Raw genomic sequence first — 14,362 nt, 5'->3', positions numbered from 1 at the left:
ACGGCAGCGGAGAGCGGCACGGGCTGGGCCGGGTCTTCCGACGACTATCGCGACAGCGACTCGGCGGCCCCGCGGGTGGGTTCCCGGCGGTTCCCGGGCGGGTCACGGCCCCGGGACAGGGGTGGCGGGGCGAGGGCGGCCTCCCGGGCACCCTGGCGCCACCGGTCTGGGGCAAATGACATTACCGGGGCCTGCGCCTGTAAATCACGGCGGCACCGGGGGCTGCAGCTGCCGCACCGGGAGCGCGGCACGCCCCGGGGCACCGGGGGCACCGCACACCCCGGGGCACCTCACATCCCAGGGGCACTGCAGGCACCGGGGGGCACCGGGTGGTCCCAGGCTCGCCGCAGTGTGGGGTGCCCGTCCCTGCAGCCGCAGCTCTGCCGGGGTGTGGGGCCGCGGGCGCCAGGGCTGCACGGGCACACGCTTGTGCCACCCTCGGCCGTGCCCGCGTCCCACCACGGCACCGGGCACGGCCGAGCTGCCCCCTTCCACACCAAGGGCACCGACGGAGCCTCGTGTGCCCAGAAGGAAAGGGGGACACAACACCAGGACCCTGCCCTGCAGGCGCCGTGGCTTTCTGGTGTTTCCTGCTCGCAGCCCGGCAGGTGCCGGGACAAATCCCAGCGCTCCCGCTGCGGCTTTTCCACCCGGAAAGAGTCACCGGCTCCGGACCTGCTGCGGCAAAAGGACCCGCTGTGACCCCGTGGGGTGCAGCCATGGTGGTGGCGGTGGCAGTGACAGCGGTGACAGTGGCGGCAGTGGCGGTGACAGTGGCAGCGGCAGCGGGAGGAAATGGCCGGTGCCGGAGGAGGAGGCGGCAGCAGGTTAATTGAACCCGGAGCAGGAGGCAGATGTTGCCGTGCCCAGGGGCTGGAATCTGCCGGGCCGGGAGATGGATTGGGGGGCTGTGACGGGGCCGGGGGCAATGCGGGCTCACCCGGCGCCTGCTTGCGCCAGGGCCCGCCCCATGCCCACGGGGGTCTGCAGGCGGCACCCCCGGCCGGAGCAGCCCCCCTGCCCTGCACCCTCCAGCACCACGGCCAGGGTTGCCCTGGGAGGGCGCAGGGAAGACCTGAGGGTGCTCAAAGAGTCATAAGCCCCTTCCCACCCTGGTTGTGGGTGCAGGGTGTCCCCCTCCCATGGACCCCGCTGGCCAAGGGCCCCTCACTGTCACCACCTTGTGCGGTTGGCTCTGTCTTCACAGTGACCCTTGGGCCACCGCGAAGGACTCCGTGTCCCTGTGCCTGCCCCAGGGTCCCCTGAGTCACTGCGAGGACCAGGCAGGGTCCCTGCGCCCGGGACCCCCCAGTGTGCCAGTACAAACCCTTCCTCGTTTGTCGGCCACACCAGGGACCCCCGTGTCCTCGGTGTGTGCCTCCTCCCACCCCAAGGGGCTGGGCCTGGCGGTTCTCATGGGTGGCAGTGACAGCTGGAGGGGATGTGGCAGAAAAAGGAGCATTTGCCCACTTGTAGGAGGGAATCAGCCTTCAGCCAGCGCAGCGCCAGGCCCTGCCACCGCCAGAGCTACACCAGCATCTCCCTGCCCCGTGCCCTCCATGCCCCTCTGCCCCTCGGCACAGCCGTGCTGGGAGCAGGGGGTCGCACATGGGGTCTATGGGGTCTGTGGGGTCTGGCCCCTGCCCGCCCCACCACGGGAGTGCTGCCCGAAGCTGCCGGGGCTCCTTGCCCCGTCCCCCACCTTTGCCCTGCGGCTGCCGGTGCAGCTGCGCGGCTTCGTGGTGCCACGTCCCCGGTGCTGGCCGTGCCGGTGCCCCCGTCCCCCACGGGGACGCCGCGGGCTCGGGAGCTGCTGCTGGGGCGGGGGTCGCTAGGACGGGTCCCTGCCTGTCCCCGGTGCCGCCGGCGGCCGCCTCGGTGCCCCGGCCATCACGGCGATGGCGCGGAGGGGACCTGGCAGGGCCCCACGTTCCCACCGGCCAGAGGCTGCCGCGCACCCGCTCCCGCCCGCTCCCCCCCGTAATCTCATTACCGCTGGACGTCCCCTTCTTCCTCCCGCTTCCCCCCAAACCCGCTGGCAAACTGGAGGGACAGTCAGCTCCTCTCTGGCTGCTGGGTTAATTCTGGGCTAATTAGATGAACCAGCCCAGATTGGATTACTTTAGCCTGCATTTGGTCCTCCAGTCCTTGGCTTGCGGCTCCCGGGGGAGCTGCTGGCGCCTCCTGCCTCAATCAGACACTTCTTAACCGCATGAAACACTCCCGGTGCCCCCCGCCGCCCGCCCGCCGCGGGCGCCGGCACCCGGACGGGGTGCGCGGGGTGAGGCGGCAGCAGCCGGTGGGCGCGGTGCCCACCCCGACCCGGCTGACACGCCGGGAGGGCTGGCATGAGGATGGATGGGGCCGGAATGGGGATGGGATGGAGTCGGGATGGAGCCAGGATGGAGCCACTACGGAGTTGGGATGGGGTTACTGTGGCCGCGGATGGCCCCCGTGGGCTCCCGGGGACCCGACGGCCGAGTCGCCCGCTCGGACGTCACGGTGGCCCTCGGCGTCTGCGCGGTGTCCTCGGGGAGGAGCCGGGTGCCACATGAGTGCGGGGGCGGTGGCACGGTGACGCCAACTCGCGGCTGCTGGGGGGCTGCTCGCCCCGGGCACACCCAGGCTGCAGCCCCTGCGGCGGGGGACAGTGGGTGCTGGGGGTCCGGTCTGGGGATGTAGCACGGGCCACCCCCGTCAAACCCACCCCGTGGCCCCAGCTCCGTAGTCTGGGGGCAGGGTCAGAGGGGCTGGGGGACACAGTCTGGGCTGGGGGGGGCAGCAGCGGTGATGTGGTTGCACCTCCCTGGCGAGGGGGGGTCCCGGGGAGCCCTGCGTGGGGGGAAGCCGCCATGGCCAGCTCCGATGCCAGCGGGGCGGGAGCTGAGCCCCCAGGCCTGCGGTGGGGTGAGGGCAGTGGGGAGGGGGATGGAGCAGGGGGCTGCTGTGGGAGTGGGGGGCACGCACAGCCCCCACCCCTTGGGCTGCAGGACTGGTCAGTGGGACCAGTGCCCAGGAGCCACGGGACACATGGCTGGACACACCAGTACCCTCTCCCACACCGAGTGCCCTCAGGGTGCCCAACCCCACGTCCCCAGAGTCTGACACTAGCCAGGGGCTGCTGGGGGGGGGGGGGGCTGTGCTGCCCGTCCTGGTGGGCTGGTGACCCGTCGGGGGGCCACAGTGTGCCGGTGGCTGGTGGCCGCTGACAGCCACGTCGCTCAGGGCCTCGTTATCGAAGGTTAATTGGATTCTGCAGATGTACTCGGTGCATTAGGCAGGAGCTCAGTCCATGAGTGCCCAGCCCCCGCTGCCCTATAGGGACCCCTGCCCACCTCAGAGGGACTAATGGGGGACCCCTGCCCCCCCCGGGAGACCCCTGCCCGCTCTGAAAGGGACCCCTGCCCACCCTGCCAGGGACCCCTGTCTGCCCTGGGGGTCCCCTGCCTTCCTTGGGGGACCCCTATTCACCTGACAGGGACCCCTGCCCACCTTGCCCACCACCCTGGTGGACCCATGCCCACAACATCACAGCCCCTTGCCCACCTTGGCACCTGCTGGCAGACACCCCTTCCACAGTCACACTGCCCCCAGAGAGCGCCTAACAGGGCCAAGAACCGGCATGTGGGGCCAGGACAGCAGCTCTGGCCATGGGGATGCCAGGACAGGATCTCAGCTCCGGCCACGGTGCAGTGGGACAGACCGGACGGGGGGGGGGGGGGGGGGGGGGGAGGGGGGGAGGGCCGTAACGCTGCCCACTGCGGTCATGAGTGTGTCCAGCCTCAGCCCAGCCTCGCTCAGCCCCAACGAGGAGTCCGGCCGGGAAAGCGCCCGGCAGCACTTCCCAGAAGGAGCCGCCCTGGCCCTGCCGCGGAAATGGAGCTGAATATCTGAGCAGGGCTGAGCTAAAAGCCTCGGCCCCGCAGCCCCGCGCAGCCCCGGCGGCTCCCGCCATCAATTATTAACGCCGAGATGGATCCGCGGCCTCGCGCGTGCCCGGCTGGCGGGGGCGGCTCCGGGAGTACCGGCTGCCGGGACCCCAGCCTCGGGACTCTGCCCTCGGTCCCGCGGGGCCCGTGCCGGAGCCACCCACAGACCCCGCTCCTCGCCCGGCCGGGGCTCGCGGTATCGGTGCCGGTCCCGGGTGCGGTGCCGGTGCCGGTGCCGATTCTCCTCACGGCGGCGGCAGAAAGCGATGCTGCCCCTCCGCGGGGCCGCGCTGGCCCCGCTGTGACCCCTGCAGGCCCCCGCCCCTCCCCGGATGGCTCCTGGCAGGTACAGATGGGACCAGACCCTCCCCAGCCGGGGGTCACCGGCCCCCGCCGCGCTCTCGCCTCCCCAGAGGCGCGGGCAGGGGGTGGGCGGGCGGCGGGGCGGGGGCTGGTCCGGAGCCTCTGCCCGCCGGCGTACCGGCACCAGCAGGGGCTCGTGCTGCTCCCGGTGGGGTCCCGGGGGTCTCGGGGCCCGGCCACACACCGTGCGCGGCCCGGGACGGGGGGCTAGCACCGGGGTCACTGGGGCTCGGCCGGTGTCGCACGGGGCCAGGCTTAGACGCTTCGGTCGGGCAGGAGGGACAGCGCGATTGGACTGGGCACACTGAGGCAGCTGAGGTGACGGGGAGGCATAAGTGCTCCGACCCGTATCCGGGACCGGGACCAGAACCTGGACCTGGATCAGGACCGAGATCATGACCGAGATGCATCCAAGAGCCCCAAACACGCACTGTCCCTGGCCGTGGCAGCCGGTGCGGAGCCGGTGCCGGAGCAGGGCTGGCAGCGCGGCTGTGTGCCAGGAGCTCCACGCTAGGGTGGTGAGTGCCAGCTCCTGCTCGGGGGTCCCGCCGTGGTCCTCTGCCCGCTCCCACTCCATGGCAGGCAGCAGCCTTCCCCGCCGTCCGGTCTGGAGTCCGGGGGGTGCACAGCCCGTGAGGGGCCGTGGAAGGCTGTGAGGGGCCGTGGGGAACCCGTCTCGGCTCCGCATTAGCGCGGCCGCTGCTTCCCCTGAGCCAAACCTTCATTAGCGCGGCTCCGGCTGCACTGGGTGGGGCCGTGGGCTGCTCCGCTGGCACCCCAAACTATCGGCACCTCGGCACTCCAACCTGCCATCACTCCAGCACCCCACACCCCGAACTGCCAGCACTTCAACCCTGCCAGCGCCCCAGCACCGGACACCCCAAACGTCAGCACCAACAGCACCCCGACACCCCAAACTGTCAGCACGACGGTATCCCAGCAACACCGCAGCACCCCAACCCTGCCTGAACCCCGAACTGCGAGCACCCTGGCACCCCAAAGTGCCCCGGCACCCCGAACTGCCAGTGCCATCCCCAATCCTGCAGCACCCGGGTACTGCAGCTCCTCCTGCACCTCGGCACCCCAACGCTGCCAGCACCCCGGTACCCCACCGCTGCCTGTGCCACTGAATCCCTCAGCCCAGCCCGGCACTCGCCGCCGCAGTTCACCCTGTGCCCCAGTCGGGACACCCCCGTGTTCTCTCCCGAATCCTCCGAGACCCCCAAAGACCTCGGAGCCCCCAAAGACCTTGCACACCCCACGGGCCCCTCTAACCCACCATTACTCCCTAAGCCCCCCGCACGGACCCCGCGCCCCACTCAGACTCCCCGCCCCTCTAGTGCCCCCTCGCAGCCCCCAGACCCCCTCAGACCCGCCCTGACCCCTCCCGTACCCCCGGTTCCCTCCCGTGCCCCCCCCCCCCCCGCACTCCCCCTTGCCCCCCCCCGCCCCTCCCATTCCCCCGCGTTGCTCTGCTGCCCTCTGGCGGCCTTCCGCAGCACCACGCGCACGTAGCGCCCTCTCTGATTGGCGGCCGCTGCTGTCCGTCAAAAGCATGCCCTCTCGCTATTGGTCAGTGCCGGGAACACCCTCCCCTAAACACAGCGGGTCCGGTGGCGGCGGCTCCCGGCGGGTCCCCCGGTCACGGACGAGGTCGGGGGGGTCCCGGAATCCTGGGCCTCTCCCTGTGGGTCGTGGTGAAGGGTCAGCACACGGCCGAGCTTGCGCTGCCCGCCTCGACTCGCAACGCGCGGGGCACGCTAGGAGTTGTAGTCCCGCCGCTCGCCGCGGCCCCGCCCCGAACCCGGAAGTGCGCGAGGCCACAGGCGGAGGCGGCTCTAAGATGGCGTCGCCTCCTCAGGGGGGCCCGATGGCCATCGCCATGCGGCTGCGGAACCAGCTCCAGGCCGTCTACAAGATGGACCCGCTGCGGAACGAGGCAAGCGGCCGTACCGGGAGGGCGGGAGGCACCGGGAGGAGGCGGTGGTGGCGACACCGGGGGCCAGCTCGGGCGGGGAAGGGAGGTGCCGCGGCGGCGCCGCTGGGGGGCGCTGTGAGACCGAGGGGCGGTGCGGGGAGGCGGGGCCAGTGGAAAGGGGCGTGGTCAAGGGTCGGGGCCGGGACCGGATTGGGGGTGTCCCCGGACCCCCGAAATCCCATTTTCTGACCTAATAAGGCAAACCAGGGTATCTAGCCCTCCACAAATCTCGTTTTGTGGTGCAATAAGGGGATACAGGGGAGTCAGCCCCAGAACATCCTGTTTTCTGGCATGTTAAGGCAAGACAGGGGGTGCAGCACCCCAAAATCCTGTCTTGTGGCGTAATAATGGAAGACAGGAGGCATAGCCCCCCAAAAATCCCATTTTCTGGCATATTAAAGTAAGACAGTGAGGCTAACCTCTCAAAATCCCATTTTCTGGTGTAATAATGGAAGTCAGGGGGCCATCCCTACAAAATCCCGTTTTCTGGCATATTATGGCAAGACAGGGGGGGCAGCCCCTCAGAATCCCGTTTTCTGGCATATTAAAGCAAAGCAAGAGGTGCAACCCTCCCCAAAATCCCATTTTCTGGCATATTAAGGGAACGGCAGGAGAAGCTCCGTGGGCTAAGGGGTTCCACGTGAAGGATGAGAGTGGTCTCGGGGGTCTCCAGGTGACAGGTGAGGGTGGTCTTGGGACACTCCAGGTGACAGTGAGGTGTCCCCACAGGAGGAGGTGAAGGTGAAGATGAAGGAGCTGAACGAGCACATCGTGTGTTTCCTGTGTGCCGGGTACTTCATCGACGCCACCACCATCACCGAGTGCCTGCACACCTGTGAGTGTCCCCGCCTGGGTGGGGGGCTTGGGGAGGGCTGTGAGTCCCTTTGGGGTGCGGTCCCAGCCCCCCCACACCTGTCCCTGTCACCAGTCTGCAAGAGCTGCATCGTGAAGTACCTACAGACCAGCAAGTACTGCCCCATGTGCAACACCAAGATCCACGAGACGCAGCCGCTGCTCAACCTCAAACTGGACCGGGTCATGCAGGACATCGTCTACAAGCTGGTGCCCGGCCTGCAGCACAGTACGGGGGACTCGGGGGGCATGGCCTGCAGCACAGGGTGGGGGGGCTTGGGGGAAGAATGGTGGGAGCAGGGATGTGTCTCCGTGGGAACAGAGATGCGGATGGGGAGCTGGAGAGGGTCAGGAATGGGGATGGGGCCCAGGATGCAGAGCAGAGACTGGAATGGGGATATGGGACAGGGAGAGAGAGAGGGATGGGGACTGGGACAGGGTCTATGGCAGGGGCCTGGTGCAGTGGGAGCAGTGAGGAGGGGGTGCCAAGGACAGCCAGAGACCCCCCTCAGGGGCAGATAAACCCAGGTGTGTCCCTGAGCCACCTCTCCCTTGCAGGTGAGGAGAAGCGGATCCGGGAGTTCTACCAGTCCCGTGGCCTCGACCGGGTGACACAGCCCAGCGGTGACGGTGGGACAGGGGGGCACGGGGGGCAGCCAGCCGTGGTGCTGGGGTTGCCGGGGGTGCAGGGGGCTGATGGTGCCGCCTGTGTCCCCAGACACGGTGGGGGGTGACCCCATGGGGCTCCCCTACAGCACTTTCGATCACTCGCGCGCCCACTATTTCCGCTACGACGAGCACGTCTCACTCTGCCTGGAGAAGCTGAGGTGAGTCCAGGGGGGCTGCAGCCCCTCAGTGGGGTGTGGAGGGGACACGGGGGACACTGGGCGTGGCCACCACCCCTGAGACCCAGGACACGTGTCCCTTTCTCTTCCCACCACAGCTCCAGCAAGGACAAGAGCAAGGCTGTGCTACAGGTGAGTGGGGGTCCCTGCAGCTCCCACCCCTGGCCCCCAGCTCTCACCCTGGCCGTGGTGGGGGTGTGTGGGGTCCTGGGAGGGGTGTGGGGTCTTCGAAGGCCCCCACAGTCCCCCAACTCACCCTGCCCCTTGCAGCAGAAGTACGTGAGGTGCTCGGTGCGGGCGCAGATCCGACACCTGCGGAGGGTCCTGTGCCACCGGCTGGGGCTGCCCCTGCAGCACGTGAGTGGGGGTCCAGGGGGGGTTCCCAGCCCCCAGCGGTGTCCTGGCCCCCCTGATGCAGCCTCCCCATGCAGGTGCAGATCCTGTTTGACAACGAGCCCCTCCCCGACCACATGACAATGAAGCAGCTCTGGCTCTCACGCTGGTTTGGCAAGGTGGGCATCAGGGGGGACGAGAACCTCTGATTTTGGGGTTCACCCAACCGGGGAGGTGATGGGGTGACCTTCCGGGTGTGGTTCAGGGCAGTATGGGGTTGGGGGATGGAGGATCTTTAATGTTGGTGGCCGCAGTGGTGATCTGGGGAGATCCCCAGCCCCTGTGTGGGTCAGGCAATGGGGGGTCCCCAAAAGGGTTGGCCAAGTTCAGGGTGCAGCCCCAGGAGGGTCCTCGAGCTGGGGTTGGGGGTCCCTGTCCCAGGGCACTTCTGGGCTGGGGTTCAGGGTCTCTGCTCCAAGGGGATCTTGGGCTGGGAGGGAGTCCTGGGCCTGAGGGGTCAGGGGCTGGGATGGGCGGTCCCTGTCTTGGGGGGTACCTGGACTGGGATTTGGGGTCTCTGCCCCAAGGGGCATCCTGGGCGGGAATCCCCCAGCTCTGACCCCTGCCTTGCCCCGCAGCCCGCGCCTCTCGTGCTGCACTACAGCATCAAGGACAAGAGGAGGTAGGGGTGGGGGGTGGGCGCTGCCCCCCCAATGCAGCCCTGCTCCCGCCCCCCCGCCCCCCATAACTTATACCCCCAGTTCGAGTTTATTTTTGGAATAAAATTGTGGAAAAGCCCCCTTGACTCCCTGCTTTGTCTGGGGGGACTGGGGGCTGCTATGGGGGTCTTAGGAGGGTCCCCTCTGCACCAGCAGCTCCAGGAGCTGTGGGGGCTGCATGTGGGGGGCTGAGCCATGGGGAGCTTGGGGGTGCGCTGTGGGCAGTGGGGCAGTGCAGCCCCCTCCATCCCCATTCCCCTGCCGTGCCGGGGGGTCTCGCAGCCCCTCAGCCCCGCACAGCCGTGCGGGCAGGGCACTCCCCAGATCGATCCCGTCACGGCTGCCTGGCGCGTGTCCGGCCCCTCAGGGCCCCCCGCCCCACATAATGAGCCTTAATAAAGTCATCGGCCCTTTGATTGCCGGGGAAGGGGGGGAACCTCGCAGCCCCCCCGCCCCGCGCGGCCCTAATTAGCCCGGGATAATATTCCGCCATCTGGATCCGCGCGCGGCAGCCACGGGCACAGCTGCGGGCGCGGGGGTCCCGGCGGTGGGTCTGTCCCTGGGGTGGGGCTGCGGCCCCCGGTGCTGCGGGAGGAACAGGTGCCGGATCCCTGTGATCCCGGGGATCCCGGGAACGCGGCTCCGGAGGGGCCCTGGCTGCGGCTCAAAAGGTTCAAAAGGCTCAAAACGCCCCGGTCCTGACCCCGCTCCGTCCCCCCCGCACGGTGGTGGCAGTGCCGGGCTGTGCCGGGCGGCTGTCGGGGATCACACCCCCACCCTCTCTCCCCGAACCGGGTGTCCCATCCTGGGGCGGGCATGGTCTGGGACCCCCCGGCCTCGCGTGGATGTGGCACCGGGTGCCCCGTGCCCACGCCGGGGAGGGCGCGCCGTGGCCCATCCTTCACCCCCGGCCCCGCACTGAGATCTGCTCTTGGTCCCCCGCGCCGGAACCCCCGCGCCGCCGCCGCTGCCGCTGCCGGGGGATCCGGTTACGGCCCGGCCCGGCCCAGCTGTCGGCCATCGCTCACCGGGCGGGCCCCCACAAGGACGGAGGGAAACGCGGGGGCTGCAGGGCCGTCGGAGCATGGGGACACAGGAAGGGGCATCCCAAGCGGGGCTGGAGGGATGGCAGTGCGGAATGGGGGCTCCAAATGAGGCTGGAGGGGTGGGGTGCAGGATTAGGGTTCCAAGTGGAGAGGGAGGGGCGGGCGTGTGGAATGGGTCCCAAATAGGACTGGAGGGCTGGGGGAGCAGGATGGGGGTCTCAGTAGGGCTGAAGGGCTTCAGGTGCAAGGTGGGCGTCCCGAGTAGGGACAGAGGGTTTGGGGCACGGGATGGATGTCCCAGACAGGGCTGGATGGGTCGGGGAGAAGGATGGGCGTTCTAAACGGGGCCATAGGGATTGGGATGCAAGATTGGAGTTCCAACCGAGGCTGGAAGGGCGGAGGTGCAAGACGGGTGTCCCAGCTGGGGTCAGAAGGATGGGTTGGGGACCCTAAATGGGGATGCAGAGATGGAAGTGTGCGAAGGGGATCCCAGCTGGCACCAGAAGGCTGGGGGTGCAGGATGGGGGTGCCAACCAGGGCTGGAGGAGTGGAGGTGCAGGATGGGAATTCCAAACAGGGCTGGAGGGCTCGGGTTGTAGGACGGGGGTCCAAACCAGGACTGCCTGTGGGGGAGTGGGTGTGTAGGTGGATGGATGGATGGATGGACGGAGGGACAGATGGATGGATGGACGGATGGAGGCGGGGGCTGTCCTCGTGTCTGTCAGCAGCGGCTCTGGCAGCCAGTTACAGACGGCAGAGCAGGAAGCCCCCCGGAGCCCCCCACGCCCCCCCAGTCCTGCACCCCCTCCCTTATCAGCGCCGGCCCCGGAGGAGCCTAATTCAAACCAACTGCGGGGCTGACGTTGGTAAATGAGCCCCCCGCCCACGGCCTGGCCCCAGCGCCCACGGGGGCTGCCCCGGAGAGGGGGGAGATGAGGGTTGGGGGATCCGACGTGGCAGGGGCAGGTACTGGGGAGATGTTCCTGTACCCCCGAGGCGCAGTCACGCTGAAGGCACTTTGATGTCCCCCTGCCCCGTCATGCTCTGAGGGGGCTAATGGCCCCCGGCTCCAGCCCGGCAGAGAGGGAAACCTGAGCCCCTCATCCCCCTGTCAACCTGGGGGACGGTCGGGGGTCCCCAGCTCTGCCCGAGAGGATCTGGGCATGGCATGGACCCACATGACCAGGAGGATGGGACCCCTAAGAGCTCCTTGGCTATGTGGGACCCCCAGGGCTCCCACTGGGGGTGGTGGCATCCCCAGCCTGGAGGGTCCCAGGGCCCGGATGGGGAGTGAGAGGCGACATCGCACGGATGTGCCAGGGGGCTGCAGGTGCAGTACGGGGGAGGGGGGGAGGGGTCAGTGGGAGGGACCCCACAGAGAGACTCCCCAAGCCCCCCGCCCCCATAGCCCTGCAGCTCCTGTGCCAGAGTGGGGGACAATGGGGGCACAGCACAGCCCGGGGCGGGGGGCACAGCGTCACCCCTCCCTCCTATGCCAGTGTCGCCAGGCACTGCCCCCTCCTACCCCACAACCCCCACCCCGCCCCTCACTGGTGCTCACCCCCAGCTCCCTGCAAAGACCCCACAAAACCCACCAGCCCCATGGACTCTCACTTTGGGTGTCCCACCTGGGGGTGGGCACAGGCGGTGGACCCCGGGCTGCTGAGCCCCCCGGCTGTGCAGCGCCCCCCCGGCTGCACCGTCCCTGCCATGCTCCGGCAGCACCGGCTCCACGCAGCCCTGACAAAGACAGATGAGGCGTCGACACCTTCACACCCCATTGCCGGGTGAGGGGCCATGCCCGGCATCCCGGCACGTGGTGGGCACTGGGATGGTGGGATGGGCCGGGTGGGCACCGTGGGGACACGTGTGACACAGTATTGCGACACACCCTGATCTCCTCCCACCCCAGAGCACTCACTGGGCCCATGGCAGCACACGGCCATCCCTGTGGTGCCCATCCCATCCCATCCCATCCCATCCCATCCCACCCCACTCCATGCCCAGCGGCGCGCGACACGGGCACGCGGCTGTCACGACGGGAATGAGCCGTCGCGCCAGCGCGGGGACGCTCCCTGTAACGAAGCACCGGGATGAGGCTGATGAGAAAATCCAAACGCAATTTAATTCCTGTCACCGCCTGAGGGGCTCTAAATGACGCCAGGGGGTTCTGACGGGCCCACGCTGAGCCCCCCCCCACCCAGCCCCCACCACACTGTGCCCTCCTCACCTCCGCTGGCCCCCCCGGCCCTGTGCTTCCTGTCCGCTTCCTGAGGATGTGGGCACCGGCGCTGGCACCGGGATGCCCGCCGGCGTGGGAAGGGGGGCGAGGGAGGGGCATCTTCCTGCGGACAGAGGGGTCATGGCAGGGCCTGGGAAAGTGCCGCCCCCAGGACCCCAACACCCACTGCAGCCCCCCGGGGAACCCCCGGGATTGCTCGGAGCAGCTCGGCTGGTGATGGGAGCAGCCTTGGCACCAAGCCGCGGCACCAAGCCGTGGCACCAAGCCCTGCCACCGGCATCCCCGGACTCGCCGGCTCCCTGAACGCCCAGTCCCAGATGCTGGGTGGTCACAGGGCGAACGTCCCCAGCAAAGGGGGCACCGAGCACCGCCAGCCTCTCTTGGCACGGGTGTGAGGGGTGGTGGGGCCGTGGGAGCGGGGCCAAGGGCACCCCCTCACATCTCCCGGTTTATTTTGGCCGCCCGAGTTTCCTCCAAGCCTTTGTCTGATGTCTGCAGGCCCCCCCGCGCCCCCCGGCTTCCTGCGTGTCAGCACGGGCAGGGGGATGCGCTGCGGGACCACCGTCCTGGCACGCCCCACAGGGATCGGCGGGATGGGAATGCGAGGAGGAGGCTCCAATACCTGCGGTTCTGCCCCGTGCACGGGTGGGACAGGGGCTGGGATATGGGATGGGATATGGGATGGGATATGGGACATGCCATGGAGTGCACAGGGGATGCACACATGGCGTACAGGTGGGCACAGAGGTGTGGGTGCTCTTCAGGGGTGCCAGACGGGTCCCCAGGGCCAGGCTGGTGCAGGTGCTGTGGTTTGTGTGCTGGTGCCCCGGCGTGGCAGCTGGTGCCACGGTGTGGGTGTCACGGCATGGGTGCCATGGTGCCAGTGCCACGGTGTGGGTCCTGGTGCTGTGGCATGGCTCCCAGTGCTGTGGTGTGATTCCCAGTGCTGTGGCATGGGTCCTGATGCCACGATGTGTGTTCCAACACCATGAGGGTGACAGTGCCGTGAAGCGGATCCCAGTGCCACGATGTGGGTCCTGGTGCCACAAAGCAGGTGTTATTGCCACGGTGTGGGTGTCAGTGCCATGGTGTGGGCCCCAGTGCCACCGTGGGGGTCCCAGTGCTCTGGGGGTCCCAGTGCGGTGGCGCTCGCCATCCCGCCATTGTTCCAGCCTTTGAAGTCGGTGTTTCCTGGTGGGTTTGTCCCGGCCCATCCGCGCTGGTGCTTCCCAGCCATCCCAGTACAGGGGTTTGATGTCCGCGTGCCCACGGCCACAGCCCGACAAGGGGCTCCCACCGAGCCCACCTTCACCTGGGACCTGCCAGGGCAGGACAAGGACTCACCAGAGCGCCATGGTGCTATCAGAATGGACATCACTGTGGTCCCTTCCCTGTGAACCCCCCATTCCCCTGACTCCCGATGGTATAACGGGATGTGGATAACCCCGGGGTTAGGATTTGGGACAAATCACAGCAAGATTGGAAGTGTCCACGACAGCCCAACCGATGTGCCAGGGCTTAGGACGGTCCCTCCACTCCTGTCTGGCTGCCCCCAGCGCCCCGAGGCTTCCGTCCGGGCCCAGCGCTGACGGCACGGCCGTTCCCTCCGCTATTCCCAGCATTTCCTGGGGTTTATTGTCTTCCCCTCCCTGTCCCACCTTCCTCGCAGGAAACCCTTCGTCCCTCGGGGCCAGCGGCTCCATTACCAGCAGGACGGCGCTCCCGGCTCCCTCTCCATGAGCAGGGATACAGCCGGCGCCCCGGGAGCCGCTCAACCCCCCAAACCCTGCTCAGACCCCGGTACGGGGGGTCCCGGCAGCACCACGCGGGTCTGAGCCCCCGCCATGGCTGTGCTGGCATCGATGCCAAGGTCCCATGGCAGAGCAGAGGCCGGGGACTCTCCCCAGAGCCCCTCTCCAACCGGGGGGGGGCTTGTTCTGCCACGGCTGTCGCCCACCAGTCCCCTGATCCCTAAATCAATTGGGTGGGTTATTGCAATGCCGCGTCTCCGTCTGCCGGATAATTGCATGTGATCCCGGCAGGGAGGGGACGCGC

The 14,362-nt window shown here is 68.4% G+C and overlaps 1 protein-coding gene across 2 annotated transcripts; it reads left to right on the top strand.

Annotated features, from left to right (window-relative positions):
* The first annotated feature begins 5,880 nt into the window (after window positions 1-5,880).
* On the top strand, window positions 5,881-9,098 carry PCGF1 (polycomb group ring finger 1). 2 transcript variants are annotated; one of them, XM_048303764.1, is made up of 9 exons: window positions 5,881-6,231; window positions 7,000-7,105; window positions 7,199-7,351; window positions 7,681-7,752; window positions 7,841-7,949; window positions 8,066-8,099; window positions 8,241-8,324; window positions 8,399-8,479; window positions 8,939-9,098. In XM_048303764.1, the coding sequence occupies exons 1-9, from the start codon at window positions 6,136-6,138 to the stop codon at window positions 8,984-8,986; spliced, it is 783 nt and encodes a 260-aa protein (XP_048159721.1). In that variant the 5' UTR covers window positions 5,881-6,135; the 3' UTR covers window positions 8,987-9,098. The 2 variants fall into 2 exon arrangements, with proteins under 2 accessions (XP_048159721.1, XP_048159720.1); XM_048303763.1 differs by having other exon boundaries at window positions 5,883-6,231; window positions 8,238-8,324.
* The last annotated feature ends 5,264 nt before the right edge of the window (window positions 9,099-14,362 follow it).

This window comes from Corvus hawaiiensis, chromosome 5, assembly GCF_020740725.1.
Source record: "Corvus hawaiiensis isolate bCorHaw1 chromosome 5, bCorHaw1.pri.cur, whole genome shotgun sequence".
In the NCBI taxonomy this organism is placed as follows: Eukaryota; Metazoa; Chordata; class Aves; order Passeriformes; family Corvidae; genus Corvus; species Corvus hawaiiensis.
This window is presented reverse-complemented; position numbering and strand designations above follow the sequence as displayed.

Coding starts and splice junctions, on each gene's coding strand:
- PCGF1 (XM_048303763.1), top strand. CDS start 6,136: ATGGCGTCGCCTCCTCAGGGGGGCCCGATGGCCATCGCCATGCGGCTG. Junction 7,106..7,198: donor CACCGAGTGCCTGCACACCT/GTGAGTGTCCCC, acceptor CCCTGTCACCAG/TCTGCAAGAGCTGCATCGTG. Junction 7,352..7,680: donor GGTGCCCGGCCTGCAGCACA/GTACGGGGGACT, acceptor TCTCCCTTGCAG/GTGAGGAGAAGCGGATCCGG.